Raw genomic sequence first — 27,462 nt, 5'->3', positions numbered from 1 at the left:
TTTTCTCATCATCAGGTGTACCTGTTCACATTAGAGGCAACAAAAACAAACGCAACAGATAATTACATTACATATTCTGTATGAGCTAACGAATCTATCTGCATCTTCCGCACATGCTACTAATTAATGGCCCTTACGTTATTATCAGTAATTAACATGAATTATAAATGTTTATCGTTGTCACATCTATACAGTGATGCTGCCGAACTTGGGTAATTGAGAATAATCTGATGATGGTGGCAATGTTCATAGTTTAGTTTAAAAAGAATTGGAAATAAGAGTTCATGCCACAATCGCATGCTTTCGTGACTTTTTGCGCCAGTAACAGTGTGAAAGCAGTATGCCTAATGAGCTGAGTGTTTTAAACTAAGGTACCATCTTTAACAATGCGATCGAACAGTGAAGCGTAGTTCCTAATCAACTAATAAGTTTCCATGGGGAACCATAAACTATTAAAATGGCTGGAGATTACTACTTAATGACTCCATGCAATAAATCGGAAGAAACTCTATTTACTACATTGTATAATGTCACATACGGACACTGAACGTATAGGGGACTCCATCTACTAGAAATTTCTGTCAGAGTGAAAAACCTGCTACCATCCTACACTACGTGATATGAACGGTCATAAGGTAAAATTGTATATGTTGCTTTTCTGTCAGAACTTTTTATATGGTGTATTATGTAGGCAATGAAACCAAACAGCAATTATTATTTTTGTTGGCTTGAAATATTATCTCGTTCACACAAATGTTTACACGCATTTGACTCATACAAAATACGGCCTTAATTCAGAATGATACCATCAGGCGTAAGGAAATACTGAAGCTTGCATAGATCTACTACAGTGTCGTATCAGCAGCAAAAGAGTCGATGGTTAGCACAGTTTCAAAACAAGTGGATTCCACGGTCCCCGCAAACTCCTGTCCTAAAGTTATCTGGCAAAAACCAACCCTTTCGCTAGACAGAAACGAACCGTACGATATGATGTTAAACACGTACCAAATTATGTTGTATATGGGCTTTAAAGGTCCACTACCATATCTCCGTATGAGCTATGCAGGTGAAAGATGTAGCAGATAGAGAAAGAAGTCACACTCGGAGTAGAAATGCATTTGAGATTCACAGTAATAATCACAATATGCTGATCTCCAGCTGGTGACTTTGAGTTATTTATGAAACAACATGACACATTATTAAAGGCTTGAACCTCTAAACAGAATGAGTTAATGTTAAAAGTGCACTTTTTGTCTCAAATGTTTAGATCCTACGTGTTCCTGTGCTCGTCATTTCGTATAATCTCTCTTCATCAGCCAACAAACGAGTAAATATTTCCGGTTAAACTACACGAGTAATGAAAAAGGAATTCATGATGTTACAGTATATATGTAAAACAATTGTTGGAAACGTACACCCCACACTTGGCAGCAATTAAAACTAATGTATTCTATAACATAGTCTAGTTTCCCAAGAAATGCATTTCAAAACAATTTCAACAAATTTCGATTTCGATTTCCATTTCCATTCTTTTAAAGTATTGTTCAAATGTTCAAATATGTGTGAATTCCTAAGGGGCGAAACTGCTTAGGTCATCAGTCCCTAGACTTACACACTACTTAAACTAACTTAAACTAACATACGCTAAGAACAACACACACACCCATGCCCGAGGGAGGACTGGAACTTCCTGCGGGAGGGGCCGCGCAGTCCGTGACATGACGCCTCAAACAGGACGGCCACTCCGCGCGTCTTACAGTATTATTTGATGTATGGAATTTATCTACAACTATTGATAAACATAGCAGTTCATTTTCCGTACCAGACGTTCACGACATAAGGCGTTCGAAAGAAGTATTGAAATTGCTTGGTAAATCGCTTGTGTGGCGGGGTCAAAGCGGGCGACCAATAGCAGACGATATCGTCAGCGATTTATGGGTCCTGCATGGGTTCCTATACATAACATAACTGTACAGTTGTGGCCTGTCACTTACTAAAATCGTTTGTAATTAATCAGAGTTCGTGACACTAATGTGAGAGCAGGAAATAAACTTATCAGTCATATAACATATACAGTACAACGTACGCTGCTTCCTGTTTTATATTACATTCTCTACCCCACTGCTTTATTAAAATTTTCAGTCTTTGCAACGATGACATGAGAAACGTATTTGTAAGGACGGCAGAACTGATCTTGGCGTTTCCTATTTATCATAATATTTGTGAAAAAGTTTGGATATTGGGTCCCAGATTCTTCCGAAAATAATATTTTTTGGCAGGCATCATTAGATCGGAAGCCTGTCAAAGAAAATATGTAACATGTAATTATAAGAAAATTTTACTTTACTACTGTTTCAACACTGAGGTCTCAGTAAGATTAGCGATTTTACAGCTACTTGATTCGTCTGGACAAATATACTAACTTTTTACTGTTAATAGTCTTACGGTTGATATAACTCTGTTCTGTATCATTTTTTGCATCGTGCACAAATACTGCAAAATCTCCGCAAAATTAATTTTTGTACTCAATTTTTGTAGAAACGATGATAAGGTTCATTGAAAAGTTATTTCTTCCTTACCTCTGCATGTTTATTGCTTTCTATTACGTTTAGATTTTTCTGCATCTGAATAGAGAGATAGGTGTACAAAAGGCTGAATCTAATACACTGAAGAGCCAAATAAACTGGTACACCCGCCAATTATCGTGTAGCGTCCCCGCGAGCAGGCAGAAGTGCAGCGACACGACGTGGCATGGAGCCGACTAGTGTCTGGTAGTAGTACTGCAGGGAACTGACACCGAGAATCCTGCATGGCTGTCCATAAATCCCTAAGAGAACGAGTGAGTAAAGATCTCTTCTGTACAGCACACTGCAAGGCATCCCAGATGTGCTCAGTGATGTACACTCCTGGAAATGGAAAAAAGAACACATTGACACCGGTGTGTCAGACCCACCATACTTGCTCCGGACACTGCGAGAGGGCTGTACAAGCAATGATCACACGCACGACACTGCGGACACACCAGGAACCGCGGTGTTGGCCGTCGAATGGCGCTAGCTGCGCAGCATTTGTGCACCGCCGCCGTCAGTGTCAGCCAGTTTGCCGTGGCATACGGAGCTCCATCGCAGTCTTTAACACTGGTAGCATGCCGCGACAGCGTGGACGTGAACCGTATGTGCAGTTGACAGACTTTGAGCGAGGGCGTATAGTGGGCATGCGGGAGGGCGGATGGACGTACCGCCGAATTGCTCAACACGTGGGGCGTGAGGTCTCCACAGTACATCGATGTTGTCGTCAGTGGTCGGCGGAAGGTGCACGTGCCCGTCGACCTGGGACCGGACCGCAGCGACGCACGGATGCACGCCAAGACCGTAGGATCCTACGCAGTGCCGTAGGGGACCGCACCGCCACTTCCCAGCAAATTAGGGACACTGTTGCTCCTGGGGTATCGGCGAGGACCATTCGCAACCGTCTCCATGAAGCTGGGCTACGGTCCCGCACACCGTTAGGCCGTCTTCCGCTCACGCCCCAACATCGTGCAGCCCGCCTCCAGTGGTGTCGCGACAGGCGTGAATGGAGGGACGAATGGAGACGTGTCGTCTTCAGCGATGAGAGTCGCTTCTGCCTTGGTGCCAATGATGGTCGTATGCGTGTTTGGCGCCGTGCAGGTGAGCGCCACAATCAGGACTGCATACGACCGAGGCACACAGGGCCAACACCCGGCATCATGGTGTGGGGAGCGATCTCCTACACTGGCCGTACACCACTGGTGATCGTCGAGGGGACACTGAATAGTGCACGCTACATCCAAACCGTCATCGAACCCATCGTTCTACCATTCCTAGACCGGCAAGGGAACTTGCTGTTCCAACAGGACAATGCACGTCCGCATGTATCCCGTGCCACCCAACGTGCTCTAGAAGGTGTAAGTCAACTACCCTGGCCAGCAAGATCTCCGGATCTGTCCCCATTGAGCATGTTTGGGACTGGATGAAGCGTAGTCTCACGCGGTCTGCACGTCCAGCACGAACGCTGGTCCAACTGAGGCGCCAGGTGGAAATGGCATGGCAAGCCGTTCCACAGGACTACATCCAGCATCTGTACGATCGTCTCCATGGGAGAATAGCAGCCTGCATTGCTGCGAAAGGTGGATATACACTGTACTAGTGCCGACATTGTGCATGCTCTGTTGCCTGTGTCTATGTGCCTGTGGTTCTGTCAGTGTGATCATGTGATGTATCTGACCCCAGGAATGTGTCAATAAAGTTTCCCCTTCCTGGGACAATGAATTCACGGTGTTCTTATTTCAATTTCCAGGAGTGTATATACCTGAAGAGTCTGGTGGTCAGCGGAAGTGTTTAAACTCAGAAGAGTGCTCCTGGAGCCACTCTGTAGCAATTCTGGGCGACTGGGGTATCGTGTTGTCCCGCTGGAATAGCGCAAGTGAGTCGGAATGCACAATGGACATGAATGTATGCAGGTGATCAGACAGGATGCTTACGTATCTGTCACCTGTTAGAGTCGTATCTCGTATGGGGGGTGGGGAGGGGGGGGTCATATCACTCCAACTGTACGAGCTCTACACCATTACAAACCATCCACCAGTTTGAACTGTACCATGCCGACATGCAGGGTTCATGGATTCATGAGATTGTCCAATGTCGATGTTGACAGGCTCAGACGAGGCGTGAAACTTCGTGTTGTGCAGTCGTCAAGGGTACACGAGTGGGCCTTCGGCTCCGAAAGCCCATATCGATGATTTTCATTGAATGGTTCGCACGCTGACACTTGTTAACGTCCAGCATTGAAATAGCAGCAATTTAAGGAAGGGTTGCACTTCTGTTACGTTGAACGATTCTCTTCAGTCGTCCTTGGTCCCGTTCTTGTATAATCTTTTTCCAGCCGCAGCGATGTTTGAGATTTGAAGTTTTACCGGATTCCTGATATTCAAGGTACACTCTTTAAAATGTCGCACGGGAAAATCCCTCTTCATCGCTACCTCGGAGATGCTGTATCCCATCACTCGTGCGCCGACTATAACACCACGTTAAAACTCACTTAAATCTTGATAACCTGCCATTGTAGCAGCAGTAGCCGATCTAACAACAGCGCGAGACACGTATTGCCTTATACAGACCGCAGAGCCGTATTTTGCCTGTTTACATACCTCTGTATTTCAGTAAGCATGCCTGTACCAGTTTATTTGGCGCTTCAGTGTATAAAGCAGGAGACATGAAGAAGGAAGGAAGAAATAACTTGTCGCTGAACGATAACATAGCTTCTACATTCAAAACCGCTTAACAAATGTCCCAGTTGCGGATAACACTTGGAGTTACTCGCTGATTATGCTGTTGTAGTTCCGAGACTGCTCCACAAAAATAGATTTTTTTCGCGATTGCGCGGTCTGTCTCGATACGCCCCTTGGCTGACCCGCCATTCCCTTATAGCGCCACCTACCCGCAGTCCCTCCCCATGTCAGCATGGAGGACATGGACGGAGACTACGGATACAGTATGTGATCAAAAGTATCCGGACACCCCCAAAAACATATGTTTTTCGTATTAGGTGCATTGTGCTGCCACCTACTGCCAGGTACTTCATATCACCTACCTCAGTAGTCATAAGACTTCGTGAGAGGGCAGGATGGGGCGCTCCATCGAACTCACGGACTTCGAACGTGGTCAGGTGACTGGGTGTCACTTGTGTCATACGTCTGTAGGCGAGATTTCCACATTTTTCAACATCCTTAGGTCCACTGTTTCAGATGTGATAGTGAAGTGGTAGGTAACGTGATGGGACTGGTACAGCACATTAGCGTACAGGATGACCTCGTCTGTTGACTGACAGACAACGCCGACAGTTTAAGAGGGTCGTAATGTGTAAGAGCCAGACATCTATCCAGACCATCACACAGGAATTGCAAACTGCATCATGATCCACTGCAAGTACTATGACAGTTCGGCGGGAGGTGAGAAAACTTGGAGTTCATGGTCGAGTGGCTGCTCATAAGCCACACATCGCGCCGGTAAATGCCAAACGACGCCTTGCTTGGTATAAGGAGCATAAACATTGGACGATTGAACATTGGAAACATGTGAGGAGTGAAGAATTACGTTACACAATGTGGTGATCCGATGGCAGGGTGTAGGTATGGCGAATGCCCGGTGAACGTCATCTGGCAGCATGTGTAGTGCCAGCAGTAAATTTCGGAGGCGGTTGTGTTTTGGTTCAAATGGTTCTGAGCACTGTGGGACTTAACATCTCAGGTCATGAGTCCCCTAGAACTTAGAACTACTTAAACCTAACTAACCGAAGGACATCACACACATCCACGCCCGAGGCAAGATTCGAACCTGCGACCGTAGCAGTCCCGCGGTTCCGGACTGCAGCGCCTAGAACTGCACGGTCACCGCGGCCGGCGGTTGTGTTATGGTCTGGTTGTGTTTTTTATACCGGAGGCTTGCACTCCATGTTCTTTTGTATGACACTATCACAGCACAGGTCTACAATGATGTTTTAAGCACCTTCTTGTTTCCTACTGTTGAAGAGCAATTCGGAGATGGCGATTGCATGTTTCAACACGATCGAGCACCTGTTCATAATGCACGGCCTGTGGCGGAGCGGTTACACGACAGCAACATCCCTGTAATGGGCTGGCTTGCATAGAGTCCTGACCTGAATCCTATAGAACGCCTTTGGGATGTTTTGGAACCCCGACTTCGTGCCAGGCCTCACCGACCGACATCGATACCTCTCCTCAGTGCAGCACTCCGCGAAGAATGCGCTGCCATACCCGAAGAAACCTACCAGCACCTGATCGAACGTATGCCTGCGACAGTGGAAGCTGTCATCAAGGCTAAGGGTGCGCAAACACCTTCCAGTATTACCGATGGAAGATGCCACGAACTTGTGTAAGTCATTTTCAGCGAGGTGTCCGAATACTTTTGATCACATGGTGTATTACATTTCAGATAAACCGAATGCTTAGTTTTTGCAGTTCTGCCTAGATTAGCAGTGCGCTCCAGTACAATTTCGTTCTTCAATTTACTTGTGTTGTTTTCTGTCTACTGAGCACGCTAAGCAGTATTCTGTTAGAGAACAGCTAGAGCAGGGGCGGGCAGGAATCCTGCACGTGTGCGGTGCACTTGCACGCGTGCAGTTAACAGGTGTTCTGCGTGCACACAGGGGCAAGCTGGCCACCCGCTTATCTCCCCTCCCCACCATACCTTCTGTCCACTCCTTCCTCTGTAATGAGTTTTGTTTTTCTAGCTTGCTTTATTGAATGATGGAATAAGGTTAGCAGGAGTGCCTGAAATAAATCATGGTTTGAAAGAGTACCTATTAACTACGATACATTTTATTTAATTATCACAGGTGGAGTTTACAATACGTTTAATATCTGGAACAAAATTTCTGCATACAGACAAACGCAAACAGTTACGTCAATTTTCATGACTTATGTTTGCTCTTAACCGAGGCTTATTAATTCAGCAAATGGTTTTCCCAGCTCTCACTATATTAAGCGCAATTTTATAGCTTGCACGTACCACTGGGCTATTATTGTTATCGTCCTGAAAAATTGAAAACAGTGCTCCATAAAATGTTAAATCAGTTAGATGAGAGACATGACGAGAGAAAGTCGCAGATCTATCGTGACAACGGCAACTAGGACAGATGCATCTAATATCGTCAGGTCGCTCTTCTTAAGCTCAGTCAATTTCCCCATCCGCTCAGAATCCGACAATAAATTGTACTCGTCCTTGTGAAATGTATTATAATGGGCTTCAATACTAAACTTCCGCTGACCAGCGAGAATACTGCCACATATTAAACATTTCGAATTTTCACGTTTTTGCACAAAGAAAAAATGATTCTCTCATTACTTTTTAAAGGATAGCAAATCTCCACGTCTCCGTTTCCTTGATTCACTCTGCATTTTTCCGGCTCTTGAAATACAACGTTCACTACGTAGTGGTCGCTTCGCATCAACGTCCGCGGCTTAGCCTTGTACTACACTGCCGCAACCTGCCGGCTGTCGACGCTTGCACGCGAGCAGCACACGTGCAGCGCTGTGCGCTCATGAGCCGCGTGCAACGTTTGCCCGCCCCTGAACTAGAGGTAGTTCATTGAGTGCGTTCGTCTTCGACGACCTGATTTCGTCTTTTCGCTGTTTCAGTGCCGCCTAATATCGTGGACGACGAGTCGACGCCATCCTCTGTGTCTGTGCGGGAGAACCAGAACGTGACGCTTACCTGCAAGGCTGACGGCTTCCCCGCGCCCAAGATCATGTGGCGCCGTGAGGATGGACAGGCCATACACATCGACAGGCGCAAGAAGGGTGAGCTGCTGGCGCAGAAGCCTCGTAATGTCTAATTCACGCGAACCTCATAAGCCATATTTCTTACCCTGATTACACAGGATGAGTTGCTCATTAAAAGTCGTCTTGCAATATCTCACGCATCCGTCCTCTGCAACAGGACACAGTTATTTTGTTTACTGGTTGGATGTAGCGACTGCTTTTTACTTTTTCTTTCATTCTTCGTCTGTTACAGACGAGATGCTTATTTGGGTAAATACATCTTCGGCTTCGATTAATTTTCATTTGCACCGGTAACGGTACCATTGACGATACCCTCACTAATAATCGATAACAGCCTTATAACACTCCTAACTGCTACTACTATACCATAACCTCGAAACTGGAGGCAATTTGTAAAACAGAATTATTTTATTGGATTAATAATGGTATAAAGCAACAGAACAGTGTTACCCTCTGAGAGGAATTTTCTTAAGTTGACTGTGTTGTTCCTAACGGAGGTGGCTTATCGGAAATGAAAGTCAGAATTACGTAAATATTTGAATAGTAACAAACAAAATTTTGCCTAGCTATACTGTTTATAGAATAAGGGAAACGGTCGCCAGCCTAATTAGGCAACAGAAAGATTAACTTTCTCGTTTATGAAAGTAGGTATAAGTAACTATAGTGGACAAACACAACCTAGACTTAGCCACACGCGAGTGCAATGAACTCTGACACACATATGTTTTAAGATTGAAGTTAACAGTTAGAGCTGCACAAACTATTTGCAAAATTATAACATATACCGAAACACACTATTACTTTCAGGGCTTACACAAAGTGAATGGTCTTTATAACATCATTATTAATATGCACTTCTAATACAGAAGAGAGACAAACACTTAGCAAACATGAGTGTATAATTTTCTACTATTGCAGTTTCCCACTTTTACTACAGCGAAACACAATGTTGACAAAATTGCAAGAACTGACTCACCTTTTAGAATTTACCACAGACAACAGTGTGATCATTTACTTTATAAGCCTCAGTCTTAAGAACTTTTAATTTTGAAGTTGGCAACAGCGCTTTAATAAGCAGTTTTAATAGGAATATTTTCAGCAAACAACATTTACTTTAACTCACTCTCTTGCCACATTAACTTTAACTTTCTTTTTACTAAGTTCAAGAGGCATTGATTAGCAAAACTCTAGGCTTTAATTTCTTTTAGTAAGGACACTCGGATATCACTTTAGCTCAAACGGAGAGGAACCTGAGAGGTGTTATGATGAGGAGAAAAATCAAGGTAGGTACATAAATTCAGATACAAATTACCTTATATTTCAGCACATTAGCACGTCCATTAAGCTGATCCTTCACTGTACATCACTATAGTATTACGTTGCAATGATTGCGCAATGTGGTGGCAACTGCATGTTGGTAGGTGGAATTGTAGGCAGAATTGCTGGACTCTGTCATTTCTTGGTGGCGATGATAGATACAAACTCCAGAATAGTTCCAGCTATTTATCCACCCATCCGAGGCATTGGAAAGTAGCAGAAAAAACCTCCCTCGGAACCATCACAATATGCATCGGTTACTTGGCAGTGCACGGACTCGTAGCTCGTCTCCGACTGCTGACCCGTCCCCGTCTGACTATCAGTCCCACCTTTTCCACCTAGGCCAACCACAATTTGCGCGCGCTACACAGTTCCGTTCCCGAGGGGAACCACTACACCTTTTACATGCAAACTAACTAAGAACCCTAAGTGAGGATCAGCAGTTTACATAACAGCAACCAAATACATTAAATAAAACAAAACATTTACACATCTTGACATCTCTACAAAAAATTATTCATGCAAAATTACAATCATCTACAGTAAGTTTTGTTCCCTCCAAATGGGACAAAGAATATAAATTACAGATACACTACTTTGCATAGAATCAAATCAAGACATCAAAGGTTTGACAAAGAAAAGAGTATACAATTTTGTGTTATCTGTTCAATCAAACACATTTACAGATACTCAATGTTACAACATTAAATAAAACAAAAACAAAATAAATCCATACAGCATAAGAGCTGTGGTGTTACAGCCTCTATCGTTTGTTGATTACTGTATCATTGGTTTCCTAGAAGGTTCCTGAAAATGTAGTTTCGCACCAATGGTGTGGGAGTCACCTAATACACTGCGTTCATTCGGGACACGCAGTTCGGTTGGTTACGTGTGGCCAATGGGATGGTCGTGCCATGGTCCAGGCATGGAATAAATTATTATACACTCCTGGAAATTGAAATAAGAACACCGTGAATTCATTGTCCCAGGAAGGGGAAACTTTATTGACACATTCCTGGGGTCAGATACATCACATGATCACACTGACAGAACCACAGGCAGATAGACACAGGCAACAGAGCATGCACAATGTCGGCACTAGTACAGTGTATATCCACCTTTCGCAGCAATGCAGGCTGCTATTCTCCCATGGAGACGATCGTAGAGATGCTGGATGTAGTCCTGTGGAACGGCTTGCCATGCCATTTCCACCTGGCGCCTCAGTTGGACCAGCGTTCGTGCTGGACGTGCAGACCGCGTGAGACTACGCTTCATCCAGTCCCAAACATGCTCAATGGGGGACAGATCCGGAGATCTTGCTGGCCAGGGTAGTTGGCTTACACCTTCTAGAGCACGTTGGGTGGCACGGGATACATGCGGACGTGCATTGTCCTATTGGAACAGCAAGTTCCCTTGCCGGTCTAGGAATGGTAGAACGATGGGTTCGATGACGGTTTGGATGTAGCGTGCACTATTCAGTGTCCCCTCGACGATCACCAGTGGTGTACGGCCAGTGTAGGAGATCGCTCCCCACACCATGATGCCGGGTGTTGGCCCTGTGTGCCTCGGTCGTATGCAGTCCTGTTTGTGGCGCTCACCTGCACGGCGCCAAACACGCATACGACCATCATTGGCACCAAGGCAGAAGCGACTCTCATCGCTGAAGACGACACGTCTCCATTCGTCCCTCCATTCACGCCTGTCGCGACACCACTGGAGGCGGGCTGCACGATGTTGGGGCGTGAGCGGAAGACGGCCTAACGGTGTGCGGGACCGTAGCCCAGCTTCATGGAGACGGTTGCGAATGGTCCTCGCCGATACCCCAGGAGCAACAGTGTCCCTAATTTGCTGGGAAGTGGCGGTGCGGTCCCCTACGGCACTGCGTAGGATCCTACGGTCTTGGCGTGCATCCGTGCGTCGCTGCGGTCCGGTCCCAGGTCGACGGGCACGTGCACCTTCCGCCGACCACTGGCGACAACATCGATGTACTGTGGAGACCTCACGCCCCACGTGTTGAGCAATTCGGCGGTACGTCCACCCGGCCTCCCGCATGCCCACTATACGCCCTCGCTCAAAGTCCGTCAACTGCACATACGGTTCACGTCCACGCTGTCGCGGCATGCTACCAGTGTTAAAGACTGCGATGGAGCTCCGTATGCCACGGCAAACTGGCTGACACTGACGGCGGCGGTGCACAAATGCTGCGCAGCTAGCGCCATTCGACGGCCAACACCGCGGTTCCTGGTGTGTCCGCTGTGCCGTGCGTTTGATCATTGCTTGTACAGCCCTCTCGCAGTGTCCGGAGCAAGTATGGTGGGTCTGACACACCGGTGTCAATGTGTTCTTTTTTCCATTGCCAGGAGTGTATTATAGTTGAAGAGGTATTAGTAGGTTGATGTTTTGAGAAACAGAGGATGTTTTTGTATACCTGTAGAAGTAGCTTTGCGAGTTTACAAGTAAATCATAAAAAGCCATAAACAATAAAAGACGATCATGGCGTAATACCTGAGTGGCAGCCATTGACGCCTCATGATAATTTGAATATTGCTAAGGTGATCGACTACACAATTAGATGCGGAAGAAGTCATATAGCTTACTGAGTTATCTAGGGAGATAGTCAAATCTTCCCAAATGTAAATTACGTGATGAACCTTTCATTATGCTTAGACAGAATGAGTGATGTAACACTGACTATGGATCATATACCGCTGGTATGTGACATTACTACAACATATCGCTACACGATATTGATTCATTTTTGAAACCATTTCGTTGTTAGTTGTTTAGAGTGTACTGGACGCATTTTCTGTGAGGAAACTACTGCGTTTCTCTCATTCGGAAGGCTGTCTCCTTGTGTCGGCAGAAGGCACTCTGTCAACGTTATTAGGACGGGCGATGGTCTGCTGGGAACTGGACAGTTTTCGGCGAAGTAAGGCTGTGGCCTGCTTTGTGTTTTTGTTGGCACAGCTAGCGGATCTCTCAGCCCTGAGCAGAAGGCGCGGTGCCTTCACTGCTCCACCGCCATCCCAAGATAATTACTGAGAACATTTTCTTTTTTTTTAAATTTTTTTTCTCATTAGATATCACTGAATTAGTCACCGAGTAGTCGCCTGATTATCACGGGAAGATACAGGGTTATTACAAATGATTGAAGCGATTTCACAGCTCTACAATAACTTTATTATTTGAGATATTTTCACAATGCTTTCCACACTCATACAAAAACTCAAAAAGTTTTTTTAGGCATTCACAAATGCTCCATATGTGCCCCTTTAGTGATTCGGCAGACATCAAGCCGATATTCAAGTTCCTCCCACACTCGGCGCAGCATGCCCCATCAATGAGTTCGAAAGCATCGTTGATGCGAGCTCGCAGTTCTGGCACGTTTCTTGGTAGAGGAGGTTTAAACACTGAATCTTTCTCATAACCCCACAGAAAGAAATCGCATGGGGTTAAGTCGGGAGAGCGTGGAGGCCATGACACGAATTGCTGATAATGATCTCCACCACGACCGATCCATCGGTTTTCCAATCTCCTGTTTAAGAAATGCCGAACATCATGATGGAAGTGCGGTGGAGCACCATCCTGTTGAAGGATGAAGTCGGCGCTGTCGGTCTCCAGTTGTGACATGAGCCAATTTTCCGCGGACTACGCGTGAAACTTGCCCGCACGCGTTCAACCGTTTCTTCGCTCACTGCAGGCCGACCCGTTGATTTCCCCTTACAGAGGCATCCAGAAGCTTTAAACTGCGCATACCATCACCGAATGGGGTTAGCAGTTGGTGGATCTTTGTTGAACTTCGTCCTGAAGTGTCGTTGCACTGTTATGGCTGACTGATGTGAGTGCATTTCAAGCACGACATACGCTTTCTCGGCTCCTGTCGCCATTTTGTCTCACTGCGCTCTCGAGCACTCTGACGGCAGAAACCTGAAGTGCGACTTCAGCCAAACAAAATTTTATGAGTTTTTCTACGTATCTGTAGTGTGTCGTGACCACATGTCAATGAAGGGGGCTACAGTGAATTTATGAAATCGCTTCAATCATTTGTAAGAGCCCTGTAGATTGCTTTCGCTTCAAAATTTTGTGTACACATTCGAACTGATCACCCACCGACGGTATTTACTGCGAAGAAGCCCATACACAATGGGATAGCGCTCCAAGAAAGTACCAACCACTTGTTTCTTAAGGTACGTTTCATATACCGAGAGAGGGAGATTTCTGCATAGTCCTCCCCCCTCCCCCCGTTTATAAATGAAACAGCCGCGCACAGTGGCTGCACGGTTTGAGGCGTCATATCACGGATTGCGCGGCACCTCCCTACGGAAGTTCCAGTCCTCCCGCCGGCATGGGTGTGTCTGTTGTTTTTGGCGTAAGTAAGTTTAAGTAGTGTGTAAGTCTAGGGACCGATGACCTGAGAAGTTTGGTCCCTTAGAAATTCACACACATTTGAACATAAACGAAACAAGCGATATTTTCATTCATCACATTGGAGTCAGAATTGAGTCTTCCCCTCTGTATGGACTTTTTCTGAAAGTGGAGAGTTGTGGAAGTAGATCTGTTTCATGGTCATTCGATCGTCCTCCGCCATGAGGGTCAGCAATCTTCTAGCTGCTGTCTGGTGGTGTTAGCTGCACGGTTTGCTGATTCTGGGGAAATGTGACACTTTGTGGTAGTGTGACTCACATTGTAAGCAGCCCTTTACTTGCTTACTCTGTCACCCAACTTGTGCTGTTTAATGTGGTTGTAATTGCGTTCCTAGCTTTGATTTTGCGAGTTGCCTACATGAACAGTTCTTTGTTGTGCTTTCTCCGCACAGTCTTCTGCACTTCATGGTATCTCACCACAATGATAGGGTCATCTTGACATTTGATATGAATTGTAAAGAACGAAGTTATGTGGTAAGGGGAGTTCGAACGCCTTATCCAGACAACGTTAAATTTAGTGACTTGGCCTCCCTGTATTTCAGGAACCACTGTAGCCACTGTCATGAAACTTCTGCAGGACAAACTGTATATTCTGAGTCTAGTGAAATACAATAATTGTATTTCATCCACTGCTTTCGGAAATAAATTTTTTTAACTACACGGTTAAAATTTTGTGTACTTTTTTTGTAAGTTGCCCTGAATAATTTTAATTATACGTAACATTATGTTCTTCTTTTAGTTCAGTAGACTCAGGGTATGTATTTTATTACTCCCTGAAAATTTGGATACTCTGCTTGAGGCTGTTTGTGAGATTTAGGGAAAAATGCAACAGAAAATGTAAATTTTCAGGTACGATTTCTAAAGATTGAAAAGTCTGAAACTCAATATATGCATTATTTTTTGTTTTTACTCACTCAGAAGCACACTGCACCATACTGTATATCATCCTCTGGATATTTTTCCAAGTTTTTTCTTCTTTCCTTCTTTCTGGACTACTTAGTGGCCAACTGTGCTGCATACTCTGCTTTATCAATGCGAACCTTGTCCATCCATTCACGTTCTCTGATGCAGTTTGCTCCAGGATTAATTACCTTATGCTGTACCAATGTTGCCATAATTAAAAGCAATAACAGCATTACTGACCCCCCACTTTAGTGTCTTCATTCCACCAAAAACATTTTTTGGTAAGTGAATCCATATAAGATTATTGAACGATTAATTGGGATTTTGAGTCTGACCATGTAGACACTTCGTCAGTAATTCAGTATTTGCCAGGTCTCTTTAAACAGATTTTATGATATCCATGACTGCTGCTGGGCTGGAATGTTTATGGCTGTATGAACTGTTTGAGTATTGGGCATTGCGTTAATTGTACCATGAATCAGGTCCAGGAGGGCAAAGGTGGTGTACTGGTTTCTCATCAGTTGACAGTCTGTGGAAGAAGGTAGCCAATATTGCCTGCTTCATTTTCAACAAATTCTCAGTATTATTTCTAATGGTCATCCCATATACTGCTGTGGTTCATCAATCATTTTGTTTGTCAGCCTGCCTCTTATGGTTTTACCACCAGAAAGTTTCTTGTCTCTCAAACTTTGTTTAAACTTCCGCAACCTGGTGGGCATCCTCTTCTAGACATTCAGAAGATGACACGGCGATCGGTCGGTGCCTATGCACCCGCCAGAAACTGTGGACGGAGTTTTCCTTACCGTTACCAGTAGCGTCATATTCCAGGTAATACCGTCATTAGGTTAATGACATGTGTCAAGTACGAAATCACAACTGTGTTCTTTTTATTTAAATGCAAAAAAATACGCTAGGTCTGCCTTTAACTAGGTAAACAGCCTAGACGAGTTCTCTTATAAATTGTTGACGTCTTGATTACGGTCGCGTTGGACGATGATCGTCTTCAACAATCCTCCGGCTGCCGTGTGCATCTCTCAGGCTGCACGCGCTGTGTTGTTTTGTTGTTAAGTCTAGATAGCCCGCTTGGTTAGCCGTGACGCCTAGCGCACGGCTTTCCGAACGGGAAGACGTGCCGGTCCCCGGTCCGCGCGGCGGATTAGTGTCGACATCCAGTGTGCCGGCCAGTCAGTGGACGATTTTTAAGGCGGTTTTCCATCTGCCTCGGCGAATGCGGGCTGGTTCCCCTTATTCCGCCTCAGTTACACTATGTTGTCCATTGCTGCGGAAACACGTTTTCCACGTACGGGTACACCATAATTATTCTACCATGCAAAAATTGAGAGGTTACATTCGTCTGGTGTGAGACGTTCCCGGGGGGGGGGGGGGGGGTTCCATTGGGGTCTGAACCGCACAATGACCATGGGTTCGGTGTGGGGCGGCGGTGGGGTGGGTGGACTGCTGTGGCCTGTTGTGGGGTTGTGTACCACTGTGGGCTACGACGGGTACGAAGCCTCTCCGTTGTTTCTAGGTCCCCAGTTCAATACAATACAATGAGTCTGGTTAACTGTAACTTTGCCACAAAATATCTTGCTCGCTGCAGCCAACAGATCGCACAGTCCTATTGTTACAGCGCGCCTTGCGTTCAGTAGCGAGCCGAGAACACCGTGTCTGCAACCTTGGAACAGGCACATTACGTGCAGTCCTGTTGTTTTGTTTCCAGTTAACTTTGGAAAACCTGCTACTAACAGTTTTACTTCATGAGTTTATGTTCAGACAAGTCGAAATGCTTACAAATTTTCTAAATACATCACATGTTTCGGACACAACATGAATAAGTCACGTAATCAGTACTCATGGAAAAAAAAACTATTAAGATTAATGGTGTGCATGTGAGTGTCCAGCCGAGTGACTGATCGCATTTTATGCAACCGAGTTGAGTAACGCAATGGTTAACACACTGGACTTGCGTTCTGGAAGACGAGGGTTCACATCCGAGTCTGGCCATCCATATATAGCTTAAGACCTGGATGGTTTATTCGGAAAGGCACGGCCGATTTCCTTCTCCGTCCTCCCCCTATCCGAGCTTGGCTCCGTCTCTAATGACCTCGATGTCGACGGAACATTATACACTGATCTCCTCCTCCTCCTCCCATTTTCTGCACAGTATTTCTACGACTGCCTCAGTCGTGAGCTTCTTCTGCTCCTTGTTTTGATGTTATGTGGTTCAAATGGTTCTAAGCACTATGCGACTTAACTTCGGAGGTCATCAGTCGCCTAGAACTTAGAACAAATTAAGCCTAACTAACCTAAGGACATCACACACATCCATGCCCGAGGCAGGATTCGAACCTGCGACCGTAGCGGTCGCTCGGCTCCAGACTGTAGCGCCTAGAACCGCACGGCCACTCCGGCCGGCTGCTGTTATGTGCAATCGCGCCTGGAACAAACATGCAACTATCATTGGTTTCTCGCTGCTATTTATAGCTGAGTTCGACTCTCGATGCCCACTACGCCATTTGATGCTTTTGTTTTTCTCAGCCCGCACCGATATTCAGTAAATCTCACATTCTCTCTTCGACTCTCAGATCTGATGGATGTGGTGGCAGGCGAAATCTTAATTGACTGCCGCGCCCCAAGCTTTATGTAAATTGAAACCTCCCTCTCAGTTAATTAAGTCTCTCGATGTCTTTATTTCGATGGGCTCCTTAATTATGCTGTCCCACAAATTTGGCGTTCGATCACAATACTGATTTCATCGTATTTGATTTCGTGATTATACTCGAGGCAGTGTTCGGTGACAGCTGATTTGCTTGGTTCTTCAGTTGGTTGTGTCGCTAAAAAGCATTAATCAATCACTCCGAGGAAACAGGAGGGATCGACTCTGAAGATATGGCAGCCAAAAGCGAACGAGTACGGAGTTGTTATCAGCCGCGAAAACTGCTCATGTCCAGCCGAAGTGGCCGAGCGGTTCTAGGCGCTACAGTTTGGAACCGCGCGACCACTACGGTCGCAGGTTCGAATCCTGCCTCGGGCATGGATGTGTGTGCTGTCCTTAGGTTAGTTAGGTTTAAGTAGTTCTAGGGGACCGATGACCTGATTAGTTAAGTCCCACAGTGCTCAGAGCCATTTGAACCATTTTTGAACAGCTCATGTGCTATTGTACTCTGGAAGAAAGGATTAGATTTTGGCTAAGCCATTTTTCGACTGTATTTTTTCTTGCAGGAGTGCTCCTCTCGAAGTATTAGAAGGACTGGAACTGGGAGCTATATTCGCGAAAGGCGAGGTTCTGGATTCGAATCCCAGTCGGCTGGAAATTTAAAAATAACATCGAAGTAGGTTTATTCGTTGTAGATATCGTAGAACGCTGAGACTGTATATTAAGTGAAGACAAATACGTAACTTCAACTGGCCACCTATGAGATACTTGTTTATTTCAATAAACTAATTTTCAACCCATAGCATCCCGAAGTTACATACTAATGTTCGTAGCGTCGTGCTGGAAACTGGATCTATGACAATAATATAGTAAACACTTCAGTCTATGAGCCTGAGGGTTAATGACACTATAAGCCGTGTCGAGAAACGAATTTATCTACTTACTGCGGCAGTATAGGTGCTACTGTTATTGACATCCGCATGGCAGCTTCCATTTTCGTCGCCTTTCGTTCACAGAACTAATCAGAGTTCACTATCTCCATTAACTTAGTAATGAGGCAGTAAAGGTTTCCTTAAATAGCAGGTCATGCGGTTCTTGGATTTTTGTCACCAAATTAGGTATCTAAGCTCAAAAAATACACTGTGCAGGTGATGTAGCAGGGGCAAAGGTACGGAATTTTCACATATCTTGAGGCAGATGCACGGATTTTTTTTTCTTCCATGTTACGGAAAGTACCTTTCTCAGCGAGGAATTGCTGTATATTCCTCTTCAGCTAAGCTACCGTCCTTTGAGCACTTCGTTTTTCAAAGGCAAGAGCCAGGTGCGGGCAGAGATTTCGTAAGAAAGACGACCATAACAGAACTCATCCTCCCCAAACAAAAGAGTACTAACTCTCAGCCGTTTCATTCGTATATGTGACTGGTTTCTGCATCTAGCTGAGACGAAACTTATGGGCGTTCATGCTCGTCATACTGTTGGTTTTTATGTTGTCATAGAACCCACATACCTTCTAGACCTTCATAAGCGGCTCGCTCACGCATAAAGCGGTAAGACGCAATGTTGACACAACTCTGCTCATTGCCTATAATTTGGAACATTGCTAATAGATTCAACGAATAGGTTTGATGGTTAACAGGCAAGTCTTCTCAACTATTTTTATTCTGGTTACAGACGATTAATGCTTGTATCCTTCAAAGTACATCTACATCTGCATCTACGTGAATACTGTGCAATTCACAGTAAAGCGCCTGGAAGGGGGTTCAATGTACCACCTTCAAGCTGTCTCTCTACCGTTCCACTTTCGAACGGCGCGCGGGAAAAAGGGCACTTAAATTTTTCTGCGCGAGCCCTGATTTCACTTGTTTTATCGTGATGATCATTTCTCCCTATGTAGATGAATGCCAACAGAATGTTTTCTCAATGGGAGGAGAAAACTGGTGATTGAAAGTTCATCAGACGATCCCGTCGCAACGAAAAACGCCTTTGTTTTAATGACTGCCACTCCAATTCACGTATCATGTGTGTGGTACTATCTCTACTATTTCGCGATAATACAAAACGGGCTGCCCTTCTTTGAACCTTTTCGATGTCATCCGTCAGTCCCATCTGATGCGGATCCTACACCGCACAGCAACACTCCAGAACAGGGCGGACAAGCGTGGTGTAAGCTATCTCTTTAGTAGACCTGTTGCACCTTCTAAGTGTTCTGCCAATAAATCGCAGTCTTTGGTTTGCTGTAACCACAACATTATCTATGTGATCGTTCCAATTTAGGTTATGTGTAATTGCAATCCCTAAGCATTTAGATGAATTTCAAACCTTCAGATTAGTGTAACTTATCGCGAAATCGAAATTTAGCGGATTTCTTTTAGTACACATGTGAATAAATATACACGTTTCTTTATTCAGGGTCAATTGCCACTTTTCGCACCATACAGATATCTTATTTAAATAATTTTGCAATTAGTTTTGGTCATCTGATGACTTTACAAGACGGTAAAGCGCGTCCGCTAACAATCTAAGACGGCTACTCAGATTGTCTCCTAAGTCGTTAATATCGATCAGGAACAAAAGCGGGCCTATAACACTTCCTTGGGGAACGCCGAATATTACTTCTGTTTTACTCGATGACTTTCCGTCTATCACTACGAGCTGTGACCTTTCTGACAAGAAATTACGAATCCAGTCACCCAACTGAGGCGATATTCCATTAGCACGCCATTTCGTTAGAAGACGCTTGTGAGGAACGGTGTCGAAAGCCTTCTGCAAATATAAAAATATGGAATTAATTAAACATCCCCTGGCGATTGCACTCATTACTTCATGAGTATAGAGAGCCGGTTGTGTTTCGCAAGAACGATATTTTCTGTATCCGTGCTGACTCTGTGTCAATAAATCGTTTTTTCGAGGTACTTCATAATATTCGAATACAGTGTATGTTCCAAAAACCTACTGCGAGTCGACGTTAGTGATATAGGCCTGTAATTCAGTGGATTACTCCCACTTTCCTTTTTGGGTATTGGTGTGACTTGAGCAATTTTCCAGTATTTAGGTACGGATCCTTCTGTGAGCGACTGTCTGTATATAACTGCTGAATATGGAGCTATTGTATCAGCATACTCTGAGAGCAACCTGACCGGTATACAATCTCGACCGGATGCCTTGGCTTTATTTAATGATTTAAGCTGCTTTGTTACACCGAGGATATTTACTTCAATGTTTCTCGTCTTGGCACTTGTTCTTGGTTGGAATTCAGGAATATTTAGTTCGTCTTCTTTTGTGAAGGAGTTTCGGAAAACCGTGTTAAATAAGTCTGCTTTAGTGGCACTGTCATCAGTGACTTCACCGTTGCTATCGCGCAGTGAAGGTATTGATTGCGTCTTGCCACTGGTGTGCTTTACGTATGACCAGAATCTCTTTGAATTTTCTGCCAGATTTGAGACAGAATTTCTTTGTGTAAATTATTACAAGCGTCACGCATTGAAGTACGCGCTATATTTCGACCTTATGCAAAACTCTGCCAGTCTTGGGCATTTTTCCTTCTTTTAAATTTGGCATGCTTTTTTCGCTGCTTATGCAACAGCGATCTGACCCATTTTGTGTACCATGGGGGTTCAGTACCATCACCTAACAATTTATGTGGTATACATCAATTGCTGTCGGTACTATCTCTTGGAAATCATTCCACAACTTTTCCTCGCTTACATGATCAGATTGGAAGGAGTGAAGACTGTCTCTTAAAAAGGCCTTAAGAGCATTTTTATCAGCTTTTTTTAAAAACTTTGCTTTTATTTTTGATGGTTGTAGGTGTTACGGTATTAAGCTTAGCAGTAACTGCCTTGCGGACGCTAATCCCTGTATTCGTCATGATACTCCCTATTTATCCAGGAATATTTGTTGCTAAGAGGTCAAGTATGCTTTCGCAACCATTTATGCTCCGAGTGGGCTCATGAACTAATTGTTCAAAATAATATTCTGAGAAAGAATTCAGCACAATTTCTGATGACGTTTTATGCCTGCCGCCAGCTTTAAATGTATAATTTTGCCAGCATATCGAGGGTGGATTAAAGTCGCCACCGACTATAATTGTATGAGTGTGGTACCTATTTGAAATGAGACTCAAGTTTTCTCTGAACCGTTCAGCAACTATGTCTTCCGAGTCGGCGGGGAGGGGGGGGGGGGGGGCGGTAAAACGATCCAATTAATGGTTTAGTCCGATTGTCAGGTATAACCTCTACCCATACTATTTTACGTGAACTATCTACTTCAATTTCGCTACAAGGCAAACTACCTCTGACAGCAATAAATACTCCACCACCACCTTTCTGAACACTGTTAGATCGTTTGAAAAAATTTCGGCTGAACTTATTTCCGGCTTTAGCCAGCTTTCTGTACCTATAACTAACTGAGCTTCAGTGCTTTCTATTAGGGCTTGGAGATCTGGTTCTTTTCCAACACAGCTACAACAATTTACAACCACAATACCGATCGTTTCTACAATTAACTCACTACTGTGTTTCACTTGCCTCCTTTTAGACGGACGCCCTTTCTGTGATTCCCTGAGACCCTCTAACCTAAAAAACCGCCCAGCCCCTTTCGTACAGCCCCCGCTACCCGTGTAGCCATCTCCTGGGTGCAGAGGACTCCTGGCCTATTAAGCGGAGCCCGGAAACCCACCACCCGATGGCGCAAGTCAAGGAATCTGCTGTCTACTCGGTCACAGAACAGCCTGAGCCTCTGATTCAGACCCTCCACTCGGCTCTGCACCAAAGGACCACAATCGGTTCTATCGACAATGCTGTAAATGGTGAGCTGCGCCTTAATCTCGAAAGCAAGCCAACAGTCTTTAACATTTCCGCCAGCTGCCCGAAACCAGAGAGAATCTCCTCCGATCCTAATAGACACACGTCATTGGTACCGACATGAGCCACCAGCTGCAGCTGACGACACCCTGTACTCTTCATAGCATCCGGAAGTAGCCTTTCCACATCCGGAATGACTCCGTCCAGTATGCACACTGAGTGCACACTGGCTTCCTTCTCATCTTTGGCAGCCATGTTCCTAAGGGACCCCATTACACGCCTAACACTGGAGCTTCCAACTACATGCAAACCCACCCTCTCTGAATGCCCAGATCTTGCGGGCCGAGAAGCTTCCTCTGGAATAGGGTGGACGACTGCATCCAGCTTAGAGACATTGCCGGCCACAGGTAACGCTCGAAATCTGTTCGTCAAACGAACTGGGGAGGCCCTGCGATCGGCCCCTCGAAAAGATTTTCGCTGGCTGCCAGACTTAGGAATGATCTCCCACTCGACCACGGGTGAGGGGTCAACCTCAGTGCAGGCAGTGCCCGGGAAGGCCACAGCAGTGAACCGTTCAGGGGACATGTGGGACGTGCTCGACGACCCTCGCATCCCCGCCTCCGATAGCGAAGCCCCTTGGCAGCAGCCTCAAGCTGTGTGACGGAAGCCAACACAGGTTGGAGCAGTGAGATAAGGGTCGCCCACTCAGCTCGCATCTGTACACAGCAATCACAGTTCCTATCCACTACTGCAGTCGCTCCTGTTTAAAGCTCGTAAAAGTATGTAACAAACACTCTTCTGATCAGAGCGACGTTTGCTGTTTATCTATTTTATTTTTTGGAAACATGACAACATCACATGGAATGTATTCTTGGGGGATGGGATGGTTGAGAAGGGCAGTAATCTGTCTCATCGCATAAATTTTGTGAAATGATGAAACTGAGTGTGCAACCGCATCGTCAACCTCAAAGAACTGTTTTTCTAACTTGAACTGGCATTTGTTTCTTATGATTTTTTTCATCCTTTTAGGAACACTTGTACTGTCATGGCAACTGTTTGACCTTGAGGCTAATAATCCGTAAATCACAGTTCACTAACATCGGAAAAACCTTGAAGCATTGCTTTAGGTGGATCCTTTCCTTGGTGAGGAGCGGCAGTTAACATCATCAGTTAAAGATATTATGCTAAATGAGAGCGAGAGAACGGAAAACAAAAAACACTTCAGGCTGCAACAGGCTGTTCAATACGAACACTGAGAGCTCAGTCAGTAACAAACTGACTTTTTCGATCAGTTTACAGTCATCAAGGGGACAGTGATGGTCCGTTACGAGTGAAACATTATCGGCTATAAGCCAAGGTCAAATCGTAGGGAATATTTTCGCAAATATGTGGTTGGACAGAGGAATATTTGACTAAGAGAGCTCAGAACGCTATACTGGATGCTAATGTTCCACGAAACGGAAGGAACGTTGGGCGTGGAAGTGTATTAGGACTTATACATATATGAGGTAGAATCAACAATACCATAAAATTGTTCGGTGGCGATCTAGTCGTGTACAATTCAGTACCGTCGTCGAATGATCGTAAGAAAGGCATGGACAACCTTTCTACTGGATATAATGTATGGTAGCCCACCTTAAATGTTGATAAAAGAAAGATAATAGCTAGTATCTGATTACGAGGTACGTGGTGAACATCTTGAACACATCATATCATATAAGTGTTTAAAACAATACTAAGATGGGAAATTAAGTGATACGATCACGTAAAATCAGCATTAGGGAAGGCGAATCGAAAACTTGAATTTGTTGGAAGGGTTCTGGAAATACGCGGTGCATCTGCAAAGGAAATCGCATACAATACGCTAGTGCGGCCAGTTCTAAGAAATTCTGCGAGTGTATGGAGTCATTATTAAGTAGACGTAACAATACATCGAACGAGTTCAGAGATGTGTTGTTCAGGTCATAGCAGGTCGGTATATCCCATATGAAAGTATAAAAGAAACCTTCGGAGGACTGAAACGGAAATCCTTGGAAGAAAGACGACATACTTATCGGGATCCCTGTAGGGTAAGTTTCGAGAACGTGCGTTCTAAGATGACTGTGGGACCATTATGCTGGCACCAACTCATATCTAGCGTAGGGATCTTGAGAAAGATAGTGGAGATTAGGTGCTTAGAGAAGCGTTTGGACAATCATTTATTCATTTTTCCGTCGCTCAATAAGCTAGCCGTACAGGGACCAGAACTGATAATAATGGTATTATGAACCCGCCACCATGCACTATGCACATTGAATGTGCAGTAACCACGTTCATGAATATGTATGTGTTATATAAGAGAACCGAATATCCGTGGGTGCATATCAAGTGGCACACGAGAGCGGCGGCTAGCGTGATGGTCTGACGCGTCAGTGGATGATATATGTGGTATCCCCTACCCCGAATCTTCAGCAATGACAGCTGAACCAGAGAAGTTAAGAAAGGTACCACTTTTCAAGTGACGTTTAGTTCCTTCCGTAAGGTATCACAGTACTAAACACCTCTCTTCTTGGAAGACTCATGAGTGTTTCAGGAGTTACTCTGTCGGCGAACAACTATGGAGATTTCTGGTAGTAACTCCACAAAGTTTCGGAAACTAGCCCTGAAAAAGTACAGCACTGAACGAGAAATGCCTCCACTTTTACACGTCGGTCAGCCGTGACAAAACTACCCTTCAGACGCAGACACACATACGAAGGCGCTCTCGTCGGAGAATTTTACAGTGTGTGTATGTGTATGTACGTGTGTGTGTGACAGAGAGAGAGAGAGAGAGAGAGAGAGAGAGAGAGAGAGAGAGAGATTTACTGCGTTGATACCGACTTTTTTAACCAATACCTAAAAGAATATTGCAACCGGAAAATGTTGAAACACTTGTTCCCAGATGTGCTTAAGATATCTGTACTGTTCAACGAATCACCTGACCTGACCATGTCCATAGCTTCGTCGGCCACTCAGTCGTTACCACTACCGTCCTGATACCATCCCTTCAGTTTCTCTCTACAACAACATGTCAACTTGTAAAATTTTTCGAGTTACTTACAGTCATCAGATCTAACACCGCTTCACATTTCATCAACATCATTGGTTAACTAATAATTCATGAGGCTCCTCTTTTAAATAACACTGTCTACAGAGATTTATCTTCTGTGTCGCGTGTTTCCTATACAAAAAAAAATGGCAGCTATTATTAGTGGTTTCCGAAGTCACAAGATGAAGCGAATGCACACACACACACACACACACATACACACACACACACACACACACACACACACACACACACTGCATGTTTCACTACGGAGTGTCCCACCCGCGTACTTTAGCATGAATCTACTGATGTTACTATTATTTTTCATTTTGCAAGATTTTCTGAAATTTTTATTTATTTATTTATTTATTTATTTTTTTTGCTTTCTGTAGTTGGCCTTCTACCTGTTTGGCGTAGCTCGCCACGAATTCCTTTTCTCTGCCAGCCATCTCAGAATAACGTTTGCATCTAATGCTATTAATTACTTATTGACTCTATTACCTTCTCCCTCTATAGCTGTTACCTTCTACAGCTCCCTCAAATATCGTGCAAATTATTCTTTGTTGATTTAACTCACTTCCTATCGTCCTGTTCCTTCTTCCTGTCAGTGTTTACCTTTCACCGATTCTGTGCACCCTCTTCATTCATTATCAGTTCACCTAATTTCCAACAGGGTGCTGTAGTACCACTTCCCGAACACTTTGGTTCTCCTCTGTTCCTATTTTCACACAGTCCATACAATTCTGTGTTCCAAACGTAGATTTTTCAGAAATTTCATCCAATGTCCGATACTAATAGATCTCTTTTAACGATAAATACCATCTCTGCAATTAAGCTGCTTCTTATATTCTTCTTGCTTCGTTAGTTTTTTTGATGGAATTTCTTTACTTCGTCTACCTCGTGGTCTCAATTTAGATGGTAAGTTTATCGGTATTCCTCTTAACTTTGGTTTACATTCAGTCCACATTCTGTGCTCATTAGACTGTTCATTCAATCCATCAGGTCCTGTAATTGCTCCTCACTTTCACCCGGATGCAAAATATCAAGCGATTAAAGTACTGATTTCACTGAAATTGCGCTACGACTCCGAAAGTAAGTGCACAAACCCAAAAACAATATTTAAAATGAAGCAGTGTAGCTACTGAATACTTCCAAAACAAAAAGTATCCCACCTCTCTTCACAATGATTTTTACCGATGGTTCTCTTCATCTATTGACCACTCTTCATCAGTGACAATATGCTTCCAAGCAGTACTCCAGCTTGAACACCGTATCGTGTCGACAGTTTGCCCCGCACGTCAGTGTTGAAGCACCTTTTGGTGAGACATGGGCACGGGGCATGGCCACGGTATGAACACAGCAGTCTGGTAAAGCGATTGGTGTCTCTTCCTGGTTTTATGGACAATGATCTCAATGGAGATGGAGAAAGGGACTTCTGTAAGTCAAGAGGAGCACTACAAGAATGCTGTTGTAGCTGACAGATGAGCCCTGGTGGTTTAGCGCTTGATACTGTGCACTGTGTCCTGTGTTAGCAGCGCAGTGCGTGTTTTTGCAGGCATACAAATTTCTCTGCGGAAGCCCGTGGTTGCCGTAAGACTAGCTGTCGTTGTTCATTAATGTCAAACAGGGTGAGCAGGGTGTCCACTGTCGACAACAGCTGTTCAGTTTGGTAAGCTACTCTGTGTGAGCTTTATTAAGTGTATTAAGGCGGAAGGGATTTTTTTACTTACGCCTTGAGAGTAATTCAGTTGTTAACATATTTGCGCTTAGAAGTCGTCCTATTAATTGTGCTATATGAATCGCTGATTGCGTATGGTTTTGTATAAGAAATTATTAAGATACATGTATTGGTAGTTTGGTAAAGCGTTGTGGATGGCTTTTTGTGGTAGCTAATCGGTAATGGTGCTAGATCTGGACCAGTGTGTAGTAATATGGTGTGTAACTGATCCTAGTTAAGAGTTGTTTTGGCACCT

General features: G+C 44.5%; 1 protein-coding gene across 1 annotated transcript in view; it reads left to right on the top strand.

Moving 5' to 3' along the window:
• The window catches only part of LOC126142041 (lachesin-like), a 703,294-nt gene that overhangs the window by 504,922 nt on the left and 170,910 nt on the right, over positions 1-27,462 (top strand). The window contains exon 5 of the mRNA XM_049915285.1: positions 8,177-8,338. Coding sequence (XP_049771242.1) covers positions 8,177-8,338 — 162 coding nt within the window. The remainder of the gene's footprint in view (positions 1-8,176; positions 8,339-27,462) is intronic.

The sequence above is a fragment of the Schistocerca cancellata genome, chromosome 1 (genome assembly GCF_023864275.1).
Source record: "Schistocerca cancellata isolate TAMUIC-IGC-003103 chromosome 1, iqSchCanc2.1, whole genome shotgun sequence".
In the NCBI taxonomy this organism is placed as follows: domain Eukaryota; kingdom Metazoa; phylum Arthropoda; class Insecta; order Orthoptera; family Acrididae; genus Schistocerca; species Schistocerca cancellata.
This window is presented reverse-complemented; position numbering and strand designations above follow the sequence as displayed.